The sequence below is a fragment of the Rattus norvegicus genome, chromosome 17, assembly GCF_021556685.1.
Source record: "Rattus norvegicus strain SHRSP/BbbUtx chromosome 17, alternate assembly SHRSP_T2T, whole genome shotgun sequence".
NCBI classification, from domain to species: Eukaryota; Metazoa; Chordata; class Mammalia; order Rodentia; family Muridae; genus Rattus; species Rattus norvegicus.
The window spans coordinates 28,959,903-28,981,573 of NC_141550.1; the positions used below are offsets into that span (position 1 = coordinate 28,959,903).

General features: G+C 46.4%; 1 protein-coding gene across 8 annotated transcripts in view; it reads right to left on the reverse strand.

The window, feature by feature from the left end:
* The window catches only part of Cdyl (chromodomain Y-like), a 217,029-nt gene that overhangs the window by 61,457 nt on the left and 133,901 nt on the right, over nucleotides 1-21,671 (reverse strand). The window contains exon 1 of one of the 8 annotated variants that reach the window (XM_087591023.1): nucleotides 3,421-3,585. In XM_087591023.1, the coding sequence (XP_087447149.1) occupies nucleotides 3,421-3,441 (21 nt within the window). In that variant the 5' untranslated portion in view covers nucleotides 3,442-3,585. 8 annotated transcript variants of the gene reach the window in all.

The window sequence follows — 21,671 nt, forward strand, 5'->3', positions numbered from 1 at the left end:
GAATACGATGAGGCTCCCTGGACCAGTATGAAGCCACAAGTAATGCCGGGTGGAGAAAATAACATAAAACGCTACTTATAGAAAAAGAACTTTGATAACCTTTAAGATGCAGGAGATGAAGAAGACACAGTCACTGGAAAAGTTGTCATGACTGTTGAGAACAAGAAAAGTTGCCTCGAATTTTAAGGACAGTTTTTATGTAACGGTCTGACACACTTTCTGGCTTTATGCAGGCATGAAAGCAATACAGACTCCATAGAAATGGTACTTCTGACTTTGGCATCCTGACCTTCGAGGTTTGTGGGAACACAGCTGGGTCCTGCTGTGCTACACGGCTGCAGCACCTTGTCACAGGGGACACAGCTGGCTCTATGGGGTGCTGAGCTGCTGAGCTGCAACGCTCCCTGGGCACTGTGTGAAAGCCTTTTATTTATTTATTTTTTTAAAGTCATTTTCAACTTTCTAACAGGTTTGCCGAGAGCTAATCCCATCCTAAGCTGAGCATCTGTATTACAAAAAATAGAGGGTTCCACGGCCAGAAAAGAGGAAGAATTTAAACACAACTACCTGAAGATGCTATAAGGAAACCCCAGAAGAAAGGAGAGGGGAACGGATTCCTTGAACAGGGAAGCAGCCCACACTGGCTTTTGCTCTGCAGAGGATGGGCTTTAGCTGGTAGGACTCCAGACAGAAAGCACAGTCAGAGGGCAAAGCCTGGGTTGAAAGTAAAGTAAAATCTAGGTGGGTGGCAGATAGGACATGTCACAGAAGCAAGAGGACCAGACCAAACCAACCTACTGACCCCTTCAAGCCCCAGGCATGTTTCTGAGGAACACTGTGTCTGAGGGCCCTGAAAACTCAGGAATGGCTATGGCCATTACAGAAAAGGGATACTGCAGAAATCAGCAGAATAAAGGTACATGGGTAACATCTGTATGCGGCTGGGCAGGGTTAAGTAAGGACCCCTCCCTGCAGAGCCATACAGGACCTACACCTCATAACCCTGAAGGAAAGAGTTGCTGTCTCAGGTGCTGGATGTGCAAATGCCTCAAAAAGCAAAGGAGCTGCCTTCCCTCTGGGGTAGGGAACAAGGGCTCAGTAGACATCGCTCCTCAGAAGCGAAGCTGGCTAAAAAGTCTCTGAATAAACAGGATGTGAGTTCCCTGACGAGAAGAAGAGATGGAGGATTCTTCCAGCCATCACAGCACACAGGAGGCTCTCCTCTAGGGTTCCAGGCAGTACTGGGATTAGACTCAGACCCAGGGGCAGGTGAGCAGAGAAGACCAGAGGTTACACCTCAGTAGTGCATCAGACATTTTGTCCTAGGAGAGGAAATCTGTAAGACTCCTCCCAGATAACACTTGGCTGGCTGCATAGTGCGGCAAGTTCCCATCTAAAGGTGCCCTGAAAAACAAGAGCAAGAGGCTATGTCAGAAGAAAGAATGAGCCAGTGGGAAAACTTGACTGAGTGCTATGGGGTAAGACAGACAAATGCCGAAACTGGTTTCAGAAGCCGCCCCTGCCTAGATTTAATGGGATCAGACGGTGAGCAATTTACACACCAGGTAGTGTGGAAAGCAATGGGGTAGATGACAAGCTTTTAGTACATAACGGTATGGAATGAGCTAAGTGTAACACCAGATAAAAACAACAGCTTAGCAGAAACACTGTCACTGACCCAGCAGCCTCTGAGGGTCATTCTGTTTTCACTTCCTATCTTACTGTAAGAGCAGTGGGAATGTGGGCATGTTCTAAGAATTCAGATTTCTGTGAGTTCTGCAGATTCAGACTCAGGCCTCACACTTATGTAGCAAGTGCTTCGTTCACTGGGCTACCTCCCCAGACAGTCAAGTTTCTTCACAAGCAGCATATGCAACTGGGGAAAGTTACAAGTGGGACGACTCCAACAGATACAGCCATAGGACACTGCTGAACATAAGGACACAGACAGGACTCCTGTCCTGTAGAAGAAGGTTCTAGTAAGATTCTAGCTGACTTTTCATCGGGAATAACGGACGCAGGAAAACAGTGGTGAGGCACATTTCAGGCGCTTGTCAACTGTCAGCCTTTCAGACAGTGAACACATCTTTGCCTATTTATACCCTCACAGATCGTCTGATGTTGATGTCACTTTTCCTGCCATGCGTTGTTGTTTGGGGGTGTCATGGTGGGCTTCGTGCAGTACATTGCTCTATTTACAGGCACAGACTTGTATCATAACCATTCTTCTGTGTACTATAGACTCAACAATACAATTCCATATAAAAGGCTGTATACTTATTGTATTGAGTCCAGGAATATAAAGTTCTATACTAGGCAGCGATATAGATAGGGGAAGGCCAGCATCCGGGAAAGAGGGAGGATGAACTAGCATAGAACTTCAGACCCTGCTCTGTAGGATACCACAGTGGCTACCTTTCCCAGTGTCAGTCAGAATGCTGCCCCTCCTCGTGGGCTGCCTGAATGCACATTGATCATTCCCAACAGCGCACCCCTTTGCTGCTGTCTGCTGATAGAGGACGAGGCTGTGGGTCTCTTCCTAAGTCCTCTGTGGGACTGCCTTTAGTCTCTGCTCAAAACAACAGTCTGCACTTCGTGTTGCGAACATAAGACTGTGCTAAATATTTCCAGATAAAGACAGATTCTGTTGCTAGTGGATCTCTACAGGAAATACTGACAAACTTCTTCAGACTACAAGAACCCAAATGGAAATGTGAATCCACATGAAAAACATGTCTCTTAATTATGTCTGGCAGGCTGCATAAAGATGTCAAATAGTATTGAAACAGGATTCATTCACTGAGTTGACGTGTCGTTTTTCTTGGCTGAGGCCATTAACATAAGTGTAACTGGCTGCTTTAGCATCTGCAGGATCCCGCTGTGGCCGGAGTGAGGAAATACAGAATGTTCTATCGTCCACAAAACCTTGGCCAGCGAGTCAAGGTTAACAGAGCATCCTCCAGTGCCAAGGAAATTTCAAAGAGTTCTGGATGAACATCCTGCCACTCGTCTGTGGCTCTCTCAGGGTAAGGGCCCATGGAGAACACACAGTGATCCCTCCACAACTGATCCAATAATCAACGGAATTTCAGACTGGAGAGATTCCCACTATCTCAGATATGAAGGCTAGGTGATCTGATAATTTCTCTCTGTGTATACTTGAGGCTCTCCTTCAACCCTAAGGTGTAAGTTATCATATTTTTGGGGGAGAGAAGGCCTGGTCTTCACACAAGAAACAGAGTCCCAACCGTGCACACTGGCTCTCGGAAGCACTGTGCCACTGCGACCCAGGCTGATTGCCCGCAACAGTGCTTCTGCACAGGTTAGATTTAAGATGGATGGTTCAGTTCAAACTATGGAAGTTTGTCCTTTTTCTGGAGGGCCTGTCTAAAAACAGAGTCCACTTCTCTTGCTGCCCACCTGAGAGCTAGGAGGCAGCATCCTTCCTCTGGTGTAGCTGAGTCAGCTCTGTGTAGTGGGGGAAAGGAGTGGACCACACCTTTGCTCTGTCAGTCTTTTCTGAGGCCCAGAGCAGCTTGGTCCTGGGGACAACCATGTGTGACTCCAACAATTCTGCAGGCTGAAAGAAGGGTTTTAGTGATTTTAGTGGTTTTCTAAGCAACAGAAAAAAAGCTAGACAACTGTAGAGACTAGGAGTGGGTGTGCTCGCACCAAAAGTCACAGAAGAGAACTGTGAGGACTCTGGCCGTCAACCCAAGGCCAGGAATGTTGGTTCTGCTTGCATTTGCTGCCCATGAAGCTGCAGAGAAGCAGCTAGGGCACATCGCAGTTTGTAGCTTACCTGAGCCATCAGTACCTCAGGTCAGGGCACTGTGGAGAACTCTGTAGATTGAGTGTAAAGGCCCTACCCTTGGAGTGGGAGCAACAGACAGACCAGCAGCTCTGCTTAGGTGAAGAAGACGGCACTCTGAGGGTCAGCCACCCAGCTCTTCAGTTTGGTATTTCCAATGAGCCCTTGGGGCTTCCCTACATTTGTTCCATTTGAGTCATTTATTACAAAGTGGCTACTCCAATGGGGGAAGACCAGGTTAGAGGGTCACAAGACCTGGGAGATTTGGGGGAACGAGACAGGGATAACAAGCAGATAGGTAAGCAGAGTCCTAACAGTTATCCTTCTAAAGGACTATGGGGACATCAGCCTCAGTGAGCGAAACCTAAGGGAATTATCTAGAAAGACGCCCATCTGTGCAGCCACACACTGACTCTGCTTATTATAAAAGCGTCCGTAGCCCACTTGATCAAGTTCTCTTGGTAAACGGTCGTGGGAGACCTGGGAGGAAAGCCTAGTTGGCAGAGCGCTTGCAAGTGCATACACGAGGATTTGACTGTCAGCCACCATGTAAACAAAACCCAGGAGAAAGAGGCAAGAGTCAAACATACTTTTTTTTATTGCATACTTTGTCCCTCAATGCCAGCCTGTGCTGCAGGAGACCCGTCACCACAAAATAAAAAGGTACTAGAATCCTGGACATCCATTTGCTAAAAAGTGAAATAAAATGGAACCACAATCCTCATTATCATGTTAATTCAAAACACATTATAAGCCAGGAATAAAATCTAAAGCCATGAAACTTTTAGACCAAACATGAAGACACCATCCTTATGGTTTGGGAGGAGACAAAAAAAAGTCCCTAGAGTCACAAAAAAGCATAGTCATGAAAGCAAGAAAACAAGACTTCATCAAAATCTCCCCAAGCCACAGGGTGCGTAGGTAGGTGGGGGATGGGATGGCACAGACGCAGAGCACTGCAGGCTCAGCACCAACAGTGTCTGTCTGTTGGGCTGCTTACGTTATTTATGAATGACACAACTTCACTGTTCACAGTCAAGGTACCAGCAGACTGGAGTGCCCAATGGTGACCAATCCCCTCAGAATGCAACGTCTGTGTGATCCCACACAGAAGGTTCCAGTGAACTCTGGAGCCTTTTATAAAATGGCTAACATTATTGCAACAGTGGCCCAAGAGGGGTTGTGTTTCAATATATGAAATAGGGGGTGGGGAGCAGGACCCTGATACAAATGAGACAAAGTTCTGCCTTTATAAAGCTATTTGTAAAGACCCCTCCTAGTAGATGCTCCTCCCTAGTCAGCATCTCTCTAAGACCCAAGTACATGCTGCTCCAGGTTTCACTGTCCTCAACAGTGTCTCCTATAGTCGAAAGTCATTTTTGGCCTAAGAACTGTGTTGTTTAACATGTTCTACAGGCTTGGTCTCCTAAGTGCAAGGTGGCAGCAAGGATACAAGGTGAGAATTGTAGCTGGTAGGAAGAAGTTAAGTAATTGAGAGTGACACTTGAAGGGGACACTGGCAACTCCAGCCCGTGTGTGCCTCTGCTCTCAGGATGTGGTGAGATAAGTGGCTTCCTTCACTCCCCGCTCCTACCATGGTGTGCACTCTGCTGGCCGCCTCCCCAAAGGCAACAGAGCCAAGCAACCACAGGCTGAGATTTCTGAAACCCTTAGCCCGAATAAACCTTTTGTAAATTGATTTATCTTGCGTGTTTGTTAGAGCAAAAGAGTGCTACCGACTCAGGTGACCTTGTAGTTAGGCAGTGAAATGCTACATGGCAGAAGTGGTATGAACAAAGACACTGAGTTTGTGTGTGGCGGAGGCAAGGAAAGGGAAACGAGAGAATCTCATGGATGACAACGGTCCTGGTGTCTCGAAGGCAGTAGTCACTCAAGATCTATGCATCTTCTACTGTACCTCTCACAGCCTAGACAACAGAAGACCATCTAAACGGTTCTTGGCATGAGAAGAGTCTCTGGCCAACAGTATCTAAAAATGTGGTGGGTGAGCAGCAGCCCCCAGCTACACAACAGAGCTTCCTATGAGCAGCCCAGCATAATAGTTCCCAAGGACTAAGTGGTGGTGAAGCACACAGCCATTTCTAATGCCAACACTGAACACGAGTGCACGTGCACGAAACAGAGCCACTGCCAAGTCAGACAGAGATGCTGTGCATAAGAAGAAAATTGATACTCTATAATTTTCTCTTCTAAATCAGTACGGCTAGCACTACAAACTGTGGGTGGGACAAATTCTAAGTCACTCATAAAACAAAGCACCAGTAAACACAAATATCATTTTATCTTACCCAAGTGTAGGGCTTACCCGGCAGTGAGGAAGGTCTTTGGAGGCTTACCCGGCAGTGAGGAAGGTCTTTGGAGGTCGAGCATGGATTTGACAGAGCTCTGCAACCTTACAGTGAGCACGGGAGGTTTTTAAAGCAGTCTACCGGGAACTGGAAGTTCCAAGGAAGGAACTGGAGACACCCACACGTGCTCACGCTCAGACAGGCAGGAGAGCAGGAGAGCGAGTGGGCAGGTGAGGACTCCTCCATGGCTGTGCTACATTTGGCTGCATCCCCTGAGCGTGCCCATTCAACCATCTTGAGCCAAGCTCTTAAAGCACAGCACAGCACAGCACACTCTTGTTACCACCTTCAGTAACAGGGCTCTGTATTATTCCACTCACCCGGTTTATTCTTAAAGCAGGTTGGCAAAAGTAAGGCTACAGTTCAAGTGTTTTCTAAAGTGCTATGTATTAAGCTGACTTTCGGAACAAAGGCAAAGGAGGAAGGCTCTGCTTAGGTTATAGTGTATGTGGATTTCCGTCCACCGACTACTGCACATCACAGTGATGTCGTGATCTACTTCTCCATCGTGTGGGCACTACATGCACAGCAGCAAGATGACAGAACATACGCCAGCGGGCACGAGGCCACTCTGGATACTGAAATTCTCCCCTCCTCAGGGAGACTGAAAGCTTTCTATGAATAAGATTCAGTGGATCTTCCTCGCTGAAAGTTCTGACACTTGTTATATTACCCACCCATTTTGGAATCAATCAAACCGAAGCTGCCAGACGTGGCAGCAAATGAGTTTATCTACCGAGCTGTCTTGCCAGCCTGATTCACTTTTTTCTTAAGAGGTTTACCCAAATCAAAATAATTAAAAATAGTAAGGGAAATACTGTTGAAAAAAAAGACAGCCCAATAAGACACATTCCCAGGCTCGTCTGTCTCTTTCTCTCTCTCTCCCTCCCCCCCCCCATATGCATGCAGAATGGCATCTGGCACAAATAAATGTATTTACTGCTTGTACATTCGACAGATTACAAACTGAATAGTCTGCATGTGTGTACTGTATACACAGGGTGACTCGGAACAACCTCACACAATGCCACAAGGGCAAACACAACTATGGGCTCCCTTCACGACTAGATCCCTCGTGGGTTGCCTCAGAACAGAAGAAAGCATTAGCTATTTCTCTCGGGCCCCACACACCAAACATGCTAAATGGAAAGCTTAGGAAGTCATAGAAAGACATTTCTGTTGAGCATCTGAATGACTGGTACTATGCTGTACAGCCTGGCCTTATTAAACGGATAGTGACAAAGACAGAACTGTGGAGGGGCGAAAAATAGATAACTAGAAATGCTGAGGCTCGGAATTTTCTGCCTAGTTCTATTTTCATAACATCACAGAAAAGTTAAAAAAAAACTATAGTTTGTCTGCATTTACCTTACAATTTTAAACTTTTGCCACAATATTCACTTTTAAACCTCCTGTTCCATGAACAAAACACTCAGTCTTGCAAAGACTTGTGTATAAAAGTCTTGGGCAGGCTCATGGGTTTGAACCAGCTGGTGGAAGTGGTCTGGGGCCCTACAGAAGGGCTCAGCTGAAGAGGCCGGTGCTGCGGAGTGGACTTGGAGGCTTATACTAATCACCTCCTTCATGAACTTGAGCTGTGAGCAGGCTTCCTTGGCCACAAAAGTAGCTCCCAGCCCCACCCTCGTCACACTGACTGTGCTCCCTCCCGTGCAACAGTAATGCAACTCCTGACTCTTAGAGTCCCTATCGTGGTGACTGTGTTCTCTTAAACCACGAGCCCCAGTAAATCTCCTCTTCTTAGTTGTTTTAGCCACGTTTTTTACAGCAGAAAGAAGAGCAAAGAATATAATACAAATCCCAAAGCACGCCAAAACTAAACCGAGCACAGAAGATATCAGGCACAAGACAGGCTCTTCACAGAAGAGACATTTGTACATCTATGTCACCCACTGGGTTTAATTAAAAATGTTCTCAATTATAAGCTGGTAGTTTGCTGTTAAAAGCCCAGTCTTCTGCTAACAGAGCACATCTATCAGAGGAATAAAACTCACCCCTGTGTGAAATGTAACAAGGCTGTTCTACAGTCCACAAAACACAATTCGAACGGCAAGTGGACGCGTGCGTTCACTAAGGCTGCTTAGGAGGCAGTGACTGAGTGCATTGACGAAACGGAAAGCATCCGCTAGCATCAGCACCACAAGGCGGACTCCTATCCTGACGCCGCTACAAAGCTCAAAGGTCAGCTCTGTGTGCTCACTGGCAAACACCTCTCTGTGTTCTTCCAGTCAATTTCTGCCCATTTCCACCGTGCTTCCCCAAGTATAGTTTTTACGAATACACGTTCTTTACATCTATCACTGTGTGCCCAACTATATACACAGAGCCCTGAAATTGTTTTTGGTAATTTTGTCAAGTTTCATATTCTCCTCCAAAACCCAGTACAAAGGATTTACCAACTCACTCCTCTACACACCTGAAGCCTCACAGCTCTAACGTGGCCTGGTATTTTTAATCATCCCTTCTTGAAGCCACTTGCTTTTGGGGATGCTACTCTTTTGGTTCTCCACTGCCACTCCCTCCCTCTCTGTAACCCTGAGTCTCCCTTCCTGTTCTCTCTTCCCTAAATGTGTCAGGTCTGTGTAACCCACCTTCAGCTGCTGTCAACAGATCCTGTTTTGTGTGGTGGCGAGCCAAGCTTCCAGCTAGCAAGGTGATTGGAGGAAGCAAGCAGGAAGGTAAACATCTGGTTCTCTGCCACACTTTTGAAGAGCTTGGTGGGTGGTACCCAGGGTGGTAGCTGCTTTTGACTTTAGGGTATTTTCAAATTACAAGAGGTTAACCAAAACATAGCAGCTCTACTGTAAGCTAAGAACCATCTGAAGAACAGATTTTGCTTTAAAACACATCCAAAACAAAACAATAAATTAACCTACCAAGAAAAGCTGTGAGATCACGGATGAACTACAAATGGCGAAGCGTGCAACTGTTAGCATGGCGGGACATCATGGGTTTAAGGAGCCCTTTCTTTTGTGGTAGAGATTTTGTGCTGGTTTGAAAACGGAAGATAAAACAAAGTGAAGGAGGAATTAGGGTGACCCACTCTTCTGAATGGGGAGGAGATATCAGTGAGCTCTGTGGGTCTGGAATGTTGGTGTGCAAGTGTGGGGGTCTTGTCCATGAACTGGATCCATGTCCTTAATGTGCCCCTTCATCTTGAACCAATCTGGGCGATCCCTGATATTACATGCATTGTGATGTCCGCCTTGATAAGGCGCCTTCATTCCCAATGTTTAGTTCGATCCTCTTGTCCTTCTTTTTAAAGGGCCAAGTTTTAGATCTGGACCCTCAGGGGAATCCATGCTTTCATTTTCTATTATTTTTTTTTTCTGTTGACTTTCTTGATGTTCTTCCTGTAATCTGTAATTCAAACACAATGCTAACAATGATTCAGTTTTAGGTGTTTTCTTACTTCCCTTTGATTTCCTCAATGGCTCACAAGATAATAATGAGTTTAAATTTCCAAAATTAGAAACATTCAGTTTCTAATCTAGGAACTTACAATCAGAGAACATAGCATGAATTCTAGTGTTCTTGGTGTTTGCTGCTTTGTGGCTTGGTACAAGGATTAATTAAAAATGCATTTGTCAAGCGTGGTGCCACATAATTTTAGTTTCAGCACTTAAGAACATTTAAGTGTTTCTCTGTGAGTCCATCACTTAATTATTGTGATTAACTTACCTGAATCTATTTTGATGATTTCATTCTATTTATTCTTGTTTTATATATTTCTTTTTCCCTTTTCATAAGTTGAATGCTTTTGAGTGGCTATTCTTAAACCATCTAATATGCTTGTGACAGCTGAGTGACAGTTAATCTCAACTGTCAAGCTGGTCAGACTGAGAATCATCTTGGGAAGGGGGCCTTTGGGTATGCCCATGACTTAATTTGTGCCCACCGTGGGTGACACCATTCCCTGGGCTATGATCCTAAGGTGAAATGAGCACAAAGCATTCACTGCTCTTTGCTTCTTGATTATGAATGCAGTGTGAATAGCTGCTTCTAGCTCCCATGGCCTTGACATCCCTGCCAGGATGGACTGCATCCTGAGACTGAGTGAGACGCAACAAACCCTTCATCATCCAGTTGCTTTTGTGAGGATATTTGTAAACAGAAACAGAAAAGTAACAAAGAAAATGCTTGTCTGCTAATTATATCTAAACATATTTTCCCCTATCAGAATAACAGAGAAGGAAATAACATTCTTGTGAGTCTTCCTGATGTTACAAAACTGTCACTTGATTTTACTTTCCCCAGATTCATGGCCATGAAAGTTGGCTGCTCCGTGTAGCTGAGAATGTTCAAACATTCCTGCTTCTTCTTCCACGGATTACTCATCCTTTCTCTCAGCTTTCTGGCTCTGCTTTCTTCTTTTTCTTTTTCCTCCAAAATATCTTTTGATATCTTTACCAGTGGCAAAGGTTCCCAGCGCTTGTATGAAGGGGTCCAGAGGATAGCTATTTTCCCTGCTTCTTGCTCCCAATTGCTGCTGAGACCTGCACTGGGTGCCACTGGGTCCTTCTCAGGAGACCCTCCTTCTCCAGTGCTGTCAAACTCGAGCTCAGCTTTGATCTTCTGTGCTCTGTGGCAAGAGCCTGGGTCCAGATCAAGTTGGTGTAGGTTTTAGTATACTTCATTTTGAAAATATTTGTATTTTTAAAAACCTACAATGGCATCTTCTCAGCCACCATTATTTCCAAACCTTTTTTTACTATGTACTGTCTCCTTTCTTCAGAAATACACAAGGCAGCTCTGTCTTCTTATGTCTTAGCAAATGGTCTCAGATCCCACAAGAGACAAGGGTGAGCAGTAAGGACAGCCAGTGTCAGCCCAGAGTTTTACACATCAATACATTATCTATGAAATGTGGCTTAGTTTTTTTTAAATTCCTTTTGATATGTTTGTGGAAAACAATGGCTTCCTTGGAGAAACTTCCCATCACTCACCCTCCTGGGAAGAGCCATTTTGCCATAGGAACCCTGTTTGTCAGAGTCCAGCCACCTTAGTCAAGTGAGGCTAACTACACATGACAAGGAAGCCTTCTGGTTAGCTGGTGAGGACCATAAGCCTCTCTTCTTGACCATGAAATAACCTCATCTTTGCTCCAAAGAACAAGAAAATCAGGCACTGCCTTTCTATGTTAACCAGGAAACAGGGCAGATGTTGCAACATGCAGACATGCCTTGCTTGACTTAGCCAGGGAGGAGCTGACAGGCTCCAGAAGAAGGCAACGCTAATGAGACCATCTCTCTAGCTATTCATGAGGAAATGGCTCTGGAGTGACAAGCTAAAGATGAACAAATCAAAGAGCTATCCTGATATTTTATCTAGAAACAATACAGACTTAACTCACACTGTTATGTACAACAGGCTTTTATATGTATTTAAACAAGTTGCCCCAAAGTTAGAAGCGTGAGGCATTTGTTACCTTGTTAGATCATGTGTTAAAATAATGAATTATTTGACAGGGTAGCTGTAAATAATACTGTTTCATATAATAGTAACGGTTCTATGTCCGGGCAAGGGTGAATTCCTTTTATAAAAATAAAAGTTGGTAGAGTCAGTTGTTACCAGCTGGAATCTCGTTCATTGAAGCACATTTAATAGTCTCAAATCAGAGAGTGAGCTCATCCTACCTACTTGACAAAAACAAAACAGCAGAACTGACACGTCTCTCAGAGCTTAGACCTTCAGGGTCACGCCAGGCTGAGGACCTCTTGGTTTGCATCCTGGAGAGTTTTGTGTGTCCACACAGCTTGTGGCATCCACAGCAAGTCAAGAAGAGGGAATTAATACTCTTGATAACTATCTTGTTTCTGGATTCTAGAGTGGAGTTAGGAATCTCTTCAAAGTCATGACCAGGGTTATGCATGTACATGTGTTAGAACATGATTTCTAAGGGCTTTGCCCATGGATCTTACAACCTGGCCAGAATCAAACCCTTGTAACCCAGGTGTTCTAGGTATACAGAATAAAATGGCACAAAACCAAATCAGTTTGAACCCAGTTTCATTAAAGGTATGGGTTACGGCGAGGGCACCAATAAGCCAATCTCCAGTTCATTCCTCTAAAGAGCAACCTCATACAGGCAACACACCTTCACACCGATGACTTGGTGACCAATTTAATGTGGAACAGAGTCTCAGGCATTCTGGGATGCATTCAGGAAAGGTGGGGTACCAATTTCCTAAGACGCCCAGACTGGCTTGGAAACTCTCCATTCTCTGGCCTCAGCTTCCCAAGTGCAACGGTCACACAGATCTCTGCCGCCATGCCTGACTCATGCTATGCTTCTAAGAGGTGATCACTGTCATTATCAAGTTCTGTCCTCCTTACCTCCATGGAAAGGCTGCTCACAAGATCTGACAGAAGCATAGCTCAAATCTGGCACAGGCTGGGGCAGCAGCTCCTCCAGCCTGCATTTCCATGATGACAGCTCTGTCCACAGCCCACTCACTATAGGCGGCTGGCTCCGTGTTGTCTTCCAGGCCCAAGTGGCTATCCTAGAGTGTCTACTTTCTAGGTGTCACCAAGTGAACCATAAACTAGAAAAGGCACATTTTTTTTCTAGTACTACACTCTTCACTGACATTTTGACTGTGCTACGCATGCCTAAGCCTTCTTCATGAGTGACATAAATGGTCTCTAATTAATAAATACCAATTTCCACATTGTTCTTACTGATACTAAGCCCCTAGTGGGAGTTACCACCCAAATGTTAGTTCCTTTGTCACACCACCACAGTCACTAACAGGGAAACTCCAAGACAGGGCTGGTGGGTGGATGGAGTGAGGGGGCATGGCTAGAAAGCAACAGTGATAGCTTTAAGTGTACAGGTGTGGGATGCAATGCCCAATGCCCAAATCACCAGAAGTCGAAACAGTTGAGAGCATAAGCTTGATCTTGTGACAGTGTGTCCACAAACGTCAAACCTTCAGTCCAACTATATGGGGTGCAGCACACACAGGTGCTCAACTCACTGAACACTTGAGACTGCCTGAAGTGTCCCATAAATATAATTTGTAATTAAACATGATTATCTAATGCCAAAGCCCATGATAATGATGTCCTTTTATGGAAATGTGGCCTCCTTTGACCAAGACTTGAAAATGTGTAGTAACATCCCACAGATCATCCCCTGGGTCTGCTGGAGGAAAACTGCCGTTTCCCCATCTGTAAAGCAAGGGTGACCAGCTCAAAGGTGCAATGTACCCAGGCGCGGGTGAGGTGCTAAAGCCAGTAGGAATTGTGTGTAGTAACCAGTACTAGGAAAAAGGATCAAGGAGACGCACACAGCCCAGACAGGAACTCCCCTTGAATTAGAATCCTTGCCTGTTGCAGGGATAGAAGCTGCTCCAGAAAGCCTCCCAGAATGGCCAGCTTCAAACCAACAGAAAAGCCATACAGTGAACAAAAACAATTCAGTGAAAAATGTTCACAAGTCTGATTCCAGCACAAAACGAATCAGTCACAAGCAGGCCCAAAACGAACAAGGGGCATAGCGGGTGCCTGACATTTGACGCAGCTAATTAACATTTCCAAGAGCTTATGTGGCAATCGCTGGCTTGAGTTCTTTATGTATTAACTCATTTAATTCCTCCAAAACCCTAGGTGACAGATCTTAATCTGTCTCTCCCTTTCCACTGAGGAGGAAGTCGGAAACAAGGTGTTTGTTAGAGGAGCAGCCATGAGAAGGGCCAGGATTTGAACCTCAGGAGTCTGATTTAAAAGCCCACTATTCCGTATTCTGGCAGCCCTCAATTATAATACATACGAAGGTATGAAAAACTATGGCATATGCGTGAACTGGAAAACCTAAGCCAAAGGAGGGTCATAAGGAAAATACACGGTAAGCTTGGGGAGCAGGTGGGCTAGGCATTGTCTGAGTTCATATCTGCCCAGCTCTGACAGGGCTCCATGATTCTGGGCTGCGCAACTGTATAACCAGGCAACACAGGTGCAAGGGGACTATCCTTGGCTAAAATGCTTGGGGACCAGATGTGCTTACGGCACAGTCAGGAGCTTGGCACGCAATATGGCTGCACGTGAAGGAATCATCAATGGAAGGAATGGGCTCAGCTCTGCTAACACCTCGCAGGATTTGCCACATCCTCCATGGATTTCATATTACAGCCTGACTCACCAGGTACAATGTGTTTCTTAAATACAGAGCTGTTTTTACTTGGGGGAGGGAGGATGGGAAGTAAGAGCCTTAGACAAGAAACATACTCAAGAGAAAGTAAGTAAATGAGGCTTCTGTGCTGAACCCTCATCTTAAGAAATAAACCGGACTTGAAGGGCGGGTAATACGAGGAAGAGACTGGAGCTTGTGCATTGTGCAGTGCAGAAGGAAAAGTGGCGAGAGACAACCTGTGAGGTGAGAAATTGGACTGGATGGCAGAACTGCACCTCTCAATCAGGCTCCTTCAGCAGAGGGCGCTCTCTCCTAAACGAGGACGGAGTTTGGGGTGAAGCATCAAATGTAGGGCAATTCCCTGTAAAAGCTGGATGAAGGACAAGTTTTACCCTGTCAGGACAGATTGGGACGGGGGTCTCAAGTAACTCATGCAAGCCTCAAAGTTGCTATGCAGTCAAGGCTCGCCTCGAATTCCTGAAGCTCTACCTCCCAAGCGTGGGGAGTACTGAGTATACACCAGCAGGCCCAGCTCTGTAGGACACTTTCTGTGCAACAGCACAGAGACAAACTCAAATTCAGTCCATGATAGAATTTAGTGATTTAGTGGAGTGTGTGTGTGTGTGTGTGTGTGTGTGAGAGAGAGAGAGAGAGAGAGAGAGAGAGAGAGAGAGAGAAGGGAGAGAGAGAGAGAGAGAGAAGGGAGAGAGAGAGAGAGAGAGAGAGAGAGAGAGAGAAGGGAGAGAGAGAGAGAGAGAGAGAGAGAGAGAGAAGGGAGAGAGAGAGAGAGAGAGAGAGAGAAGGGAGAGAGAGAGAGAGAGAGAGAGAGAGAGAGAAGGGAGAGAGAGAGAGAGAGAGAGAGAGAGAGAGGGAGAGAGAGAGAGAGAGAGAGAGAGAGAGAAGGGAGAGAGAGAGAGAGAGAGAGAGAGAGAGAGAGAGAGAGGGAGAGAGAGAGAGAGAGAGAAGGGAGAGAGAGAGAGAGAGAGAGAGAGAGAGAGAAGGGAGAGAGAGAGAGAGAGAGAGAGAGAGAGAGAAGGGAGAGAGAGAGAGAGAGAGAGAGAGAGAGAAGGGAGAGAGAGAGAGAGAGAGAGAGAGAGAAGGGAGAGAGAGAGAGAGAGAGAGAGAGAGAGAGAAGGGAGAGAGAGAGAGAGAGAGAAGGGAGAGAGAGAGAGAGAGAGAGAGAGAGAGAGGGAGAGAGAGAGAGAGAGAGAGAGAGAGAGAGAAGGGAGAGAGAGAGAGAGAGAGAGAGAGAGAGAGAGAGAGAGAGAGAGAGGTAAATAGGCAATAACTTTGAACACTGGTAACCTCCATGTGCCACTTAGGAGACTCAGACATCACAAGGCAACAAAATGTGCTATGCGACCTACCCTAGTTTGAAGACCTTCAGTTTGCAACAGGAGTTAGTAGGAAAAGGTAGGGTCTTGGTAGAGACTTCTTTTTGTGGACTCTCCCTGAATTTTAGCCCCACCTATGGCAGTAAGTGCTCCAGCAGAGCAGCAAGCCCAGCCTCTTAAGTCAATGTGGACTGCTGTGCATATGAGAGTTACTGTATCTTTTCAATGTGGCTGCTACCACTAGTTTTACACCCCCTGCATTTCTCTAACTAGAAAAGGTCCCTTTTACAGCAACTCCCCTAGATTAGATGGTCGGGATTCTCAGGGCAACAGGGACAGCCACACACAAGTACCTGGAGCCTCAGTGGTAGGTGCTAGCTGAAGGTCCTGACACCTTCAGTGTCCTACAGAGTCAGCACCATGACTTCCTGCATGCTGTAAGCTGGCTGGGCCCTAGTGCTCTTTCAACGCATTACTTTGTTTACCTGCTTTCTTTCTTATCTGCTTCCAGTGCTGGCCTTCTAGGCCCTCATTTGTCTCTTCCGCCCCAGGTCTGTTACTGTAGCCACCACTATAACCCCCAGTATGCCTCTGACCTAGTGAGCTCAGGGTACCATACTGTTTCCAGCAGTACTTCTGGGGTCTTGAGAACATGTGCCTTAATCACTCTGTGCTCTTCATAGATTTTCTGTGACTGTGACACTACACCCCCAAAGCCTAGGGCCTGGCCTCTTCTTATCTCTGGACACCTCCCTGCTGTCCCAGGCTGGGGCCTCCACACTTCCTGCTTCCTCCGCAGTGCAGTTCTTCCTTCAGTCCTCCCTCCTTCCCTCCCTTCCTTCAGGTTTTATCCAAAGGCCTCTCTCAGGCAGTCCAACAACACCCCAGGAGACGTCCTAAGGTATCAAGCACTATCCTGACACTCCAGGTCCCTTCCCCTTTATTTTTTCTGAACATTTATCAATGTTCTCACACATCATATGGCATCCTATTTATTGGCTTCTTCTTCATCTGTGTGAGCTCACTGCTATATGCCAAAGTGCTTTGCACACCTATGCTGGGAATACGATGGTGGTCTGCTTGCTAAGCCTGTAAGAGCGATCCCCCTACTGCACATAAATGCTGTGGGTCAGATCTCAGTAGCTTAATGTACCAGAAACTAAATCAAAAGTGTCCCCGGCTGCCTGGAGTTGAGCATAGAGCCAGTTCTGAGCTGCCCTTCTTGGCAGCTGACAGACAACAAACCCAAGAACCATGTCTGAACATCATCATGGCCACGATCAAAGCAAGATTCTAAAGCCTGGCTCCTTTGCACACAAAGAGCTACCCCTATCTAATTGCAGGTACAGACCCCTACATGCGCCATTAAGTCATTTAAATTGATGGCCTTTCATAAAAGAACCAGAGCGGACCATTCTGCACAGTAAGGCTAATGCTCATGGATGCTTCGTGACGCGTTCTAATGGTTCTGTACAGGGGGCTGGGACATTTCTAACTCATCTTCAATGTTTAAAGTCTGGTGATCCCACCCCGCTTTTTCCTTCTTTTTAAAGTCAGATCCCACAAAGGGCTCGTGGCTTAACCAGGTTAAAGGCTGCTAACACACACAAAGGTGTTACAGAGGACCAATCCAACGCTGAGTTTTCACTTGAGACTACAGCAGATGTGTCGGGTCCCACAAACCACCATCTGACCTACTCTATTGTCGCTGTGTGGAACAGCTAAAGCAACTTCGTGTGGACACAGCCAGGTCTAGGGCTTCAGCACCTAGAGAAGTTCCCAAGCATCTTACTGGGCAGCTGATGGAGCCCAGTCACAGCCCTGACTCACCAGCCTCAGCTGACAGCCACCAGGGAGGAGACGATCCCAACTAACAGAACAGCTCTTTACACTTTTGAGGCAAGTGGTCACAAGTGCTGGCCAACCTGAAATCTGTCTGGGTGCCTCGGGCATATCCTTGGGATGGGCAGAACCATGCTCCCATAAACTACCACTGTCTTACCTACGAGGCACACTGCTCCCTGCCCCTGCAGTCACAGATGTGACACGGAGTACTTCTAAAAGTAAGGGGATAGACACACGCATGCACATGCCAAACAGACTGATGTGTGCACACACATTAGGACACACAGAGACACACATAGCTACCAGGTAATCAAAGATCATGTCATTTGACCCACCAAAATGAGTCACTTAGAGACTTCATAGTAAGCTTTGGGTATTAGAAAATCCCAAATTCTAATTCTGACCTGCTAGGAACAAATCCATGACTAAACATCAAGTTGTTTATTGTCTCATATAAAGAGTTAACTGAGAGCTGGCTGGCCTTTCAGAAAACTGGGCTGAGGAAGAGTGTTCTGAAGTGCCCTGTAGGATGCTCACTGGCATTAAGCTATGAACTCAAGCAACAAGAACTGGCCTGCCCAAGTGCATCCTGGGGGCTAATCATCCACACCTGTGTAGACTGAAAAGGACTGCAGCAAAGCTAGGTCAAACCTTACATGCACAGTGGACTGTACTCTGAGAGATGTGGACCGTGCCCTTCAGCGGACTTACCAGGAACAGAAACATGTTTCCTGGAAAGGCAAACAAAACAATCCCCAGAGATGCTGGGCGTGCCTGGGTGCTTGGAAAAACTAAGATGTTAACAGTGCAAGATCCAGGGCAGAAGAAAAAAGGCATATAAGGGAACAGGTGACATGTAAGCTATCCTAGAACGCTGCCCAATGAGAGGAGAGTCCTGGGTGGGCCTGAAGACAATATATCAACAGGGGACCGGCTCCATCCTGCACACAGACGTGGTAGTTACTCTTTGTAAAGAAGGAAAAGACCTGTCATAAGGAAGAAGGGCAAGAGGCAGAGCCCTAATCTACAAGAGGGGCCAGCAGGTTAGCAAGGAAGGTGGTGCCACTGGTAAGAGGATTTTGCGCTATCCTTGGTACTAAACAAGGGATGGAGAGGGATGGAGGGCGGGGCAGGGAGACAGCTTGCTGTGCAGTATGATGTGCACTTTGGGAGCTTGGAAGCTTGACTGAACTATATTCTCAGTCTGATACACCCCCAAGTCCCCATAACACACACACACACACACACACACACACACACACACACACACCCCACTCAGCTTTCCCTTGAGCTTTGCCAGCCTTATTTTATACTAGAAAATGGAAGTTCCCACCCTCAGGGTTACTATGAGGATTTCCTAGTTTGTTTCTGTTACAACTTGGGGTAAGAAGGGTTTATTTTATTGCACAGTTTACAGATCACCAGGAAGTAAGTCAGGGTAGGAACTCAAGGCAGAAACAGAATCAGCTACCAGGAGGAACGCTGCTAACCAGATTGCTTCTCGTGTCTCATTCAGCCTGCTTAATACAGCCCGGGACCACCTGCCCAGGGATGCCACTGCCTACAGTGGGCTGGGCTGGATCCTTCCACATTAATCATTAATCAAGTAATGCCTCAAGAGATTTCCCTACTGGCCAGTCTGGCAGCCTCATCTCAACTGAAGCTTGTGTCAAGATGAAAACAGTGTTAAGGATGAAATGTGGTAAGTGTTCTAAGTGAACCATTTGGCCTTCATTAAGTACAAATGGGATCTATACATGAAGAGCTTGGTGGTTACCAGCCAGTTACTACCTTCCTCAGCCACACAGGGAAGGCCTGCGCCACCTTACATGTACTGAAAAGCCAATGACGGGTGGTGTCAGAACAGTCAAAGAGCCCACAGAAAGGTTCCCGAAGCTACATGCTCAACAACAACAAAAGCAGACCTGCCTGCCACACCTGCGGCAGTGTGAGCGGGCCCACAGCGGTGCTACACAGAGAAATTTAAATCCCGACTTATTAACTTCTATGAACTTTGAAAACTGGTTTAAAAGTAGCCCTACCTTTCTTAGGAAGAACCATAGCTGACTTCAACTGTTGAGAGAACCTTCATCACAAAAACATTTTTTCCTACTAAATATAGAAAGAATGGTCCCAGAAACCCCTCACATCCCAGTAGCCACCAGAGGGACATGTTCAGTGCCACAAGCCTGGTGCGTAGGTGTCACTCAGGGGGAACACAGCCCTTCACAGCAGACTGCACATCCATCAACCAGCACCTGCCAGTAAAAGAATCCGCACTGGGTCTGTCAGTAGTGTCTCCTCATGTTGAAAGGGCAATCTGAGTACCACCGAACCTTTAAGCCCAACCCCCAGTTCTCAGGAATACAAAAGATGGAACAAATTTCCTAACACAGTTAATCAGAAAACAACCAGATGAGCTCATTCATGAGAGGCAGACCTAGAAGCTGACCCAGCCGGGACAAAAATGACTGAATGAACAAATCAACTACTGCAGAAAAGGGAATGATGCTGCACTGTGGCCAGCACATGGTTACCACAGCCCTTTGAATCTGATCTCTTGGGGCTCCCCACCCCACAGTTCACTATCCAGCAAGGACTAAAGACCAGAAGCCGCATACTTCCCATGACTCAAGGCTGGTAGTCTCAACACACTCGTGGCTACAGTGATTCAGCTGTCCAGAAGCATGTGGGTGCGATGTACCAGCAGACTCACAGGGAGGAAGTAAGGAGATCTTCTCCAGCTCCCCTGTCCTGGTTCCACTTGACAGCTCCCCCAGGTGGGGAAGGAGAGATGGGGAAGGCTCATTTAACTACAGACAACACCTGGGCTCTGCTTCCTGATCATATCCAGGGACAGCCTGCTGAGCATTCCCTGCATGGAGATCTCTAGTACAGCAAGGTGCTCACACCTCTGTGAGAACAGTGCACAAGAGCTAAACCCAGGCCCTCCAGGCTCTCTGCCAAGGCTCTGCACTAAGGCCTAATGCATACCACAGCCTGAATCTCGCTACCATTTTACCACCCGTCTCAGACAGAAAGTTAAACTCATTCAGTCTAAGGCCGCAGAATGAGCACATTTGGTGTTCTTAGCACCACTGTAAATGTTGGGGCCATTGTATAATTCTTAGAAGGAAAGGAACTGCACCTCTGACCATTGGCTTGAAGCTTTAGGGTGGAGCTTCAGTAAGCTAACACTGGGTAAAGACAACTATTAGTGAGCTATTAGCATTATCTGCACACATCACGGCTTCTTACCAACACCCTCCCTCTTACCCACACAACACATTTTCATTCTAACCTATGCATTCACAGGACAGAGGATCCTAATGGCAAATGGCTGACCTACAGTCATTCAGCTAATACAACCAGTGGAGCAGCAGCAGAGGATCTGCTCCTCCGATCCCTTGCCTACATTACTTCTGTCTCACCTGTATCTTCTTCCATGGTTGTGATGGTTAAGCTTCCTTGTCAACCTGACAGGATTTGGAGTCACTTGAGAGACAACCATTAGCGTGCCTATGAGCATGTTTTCAGAGGTTTACCTGAAGATGAAGACCCACCCTGAATCTGCCTGGCCGCTGGGTCCTGGGCTGAGTAACAGAAAAGGAGAAAGTGAACAGAGAAGCACATTCCTCAGCCTGCTGCCTCTGCCATGCCTTCTGCTGACTCAAATTCATGGCCACTATCCTCCCTCTCAAACCATGTCCTCTCTAATTGTGGAGTGCTTGTAACAACAAGAGTAATCCGGTAGTTTCCACAGAGTGTAAGGCCCATTCATGCAGGCCCTGCTTCCGTGTCCACTGGACATGGGTCTAGCAGGTAAGAGGCACAGTGGTAAGAACCACTTAACTATGTGACCTGGATAGTGGGGCGGAACACTGGCTTCATCCGCTTATAGTCTGGGATAGTCTTCAAACAGTGACGTTTAGGCACAAAAGCACCAGAGAAAGACAATATAGCAATGCCCAATTAATTCCTAACAAAGCACAGATAATAGAATATTTAAGATCATTAAGAATCTTGGAGGAAAGACAACACATAAACATGCTGTCTGCTGCTAACAATCGCATCCTCAGCTTCCTGTTCATAATTCTTTTAACCTCAAAAGTTCCTGTACTTGGCAGGCAGGTGCAATGTATACTTCCATCAAGGCTCGC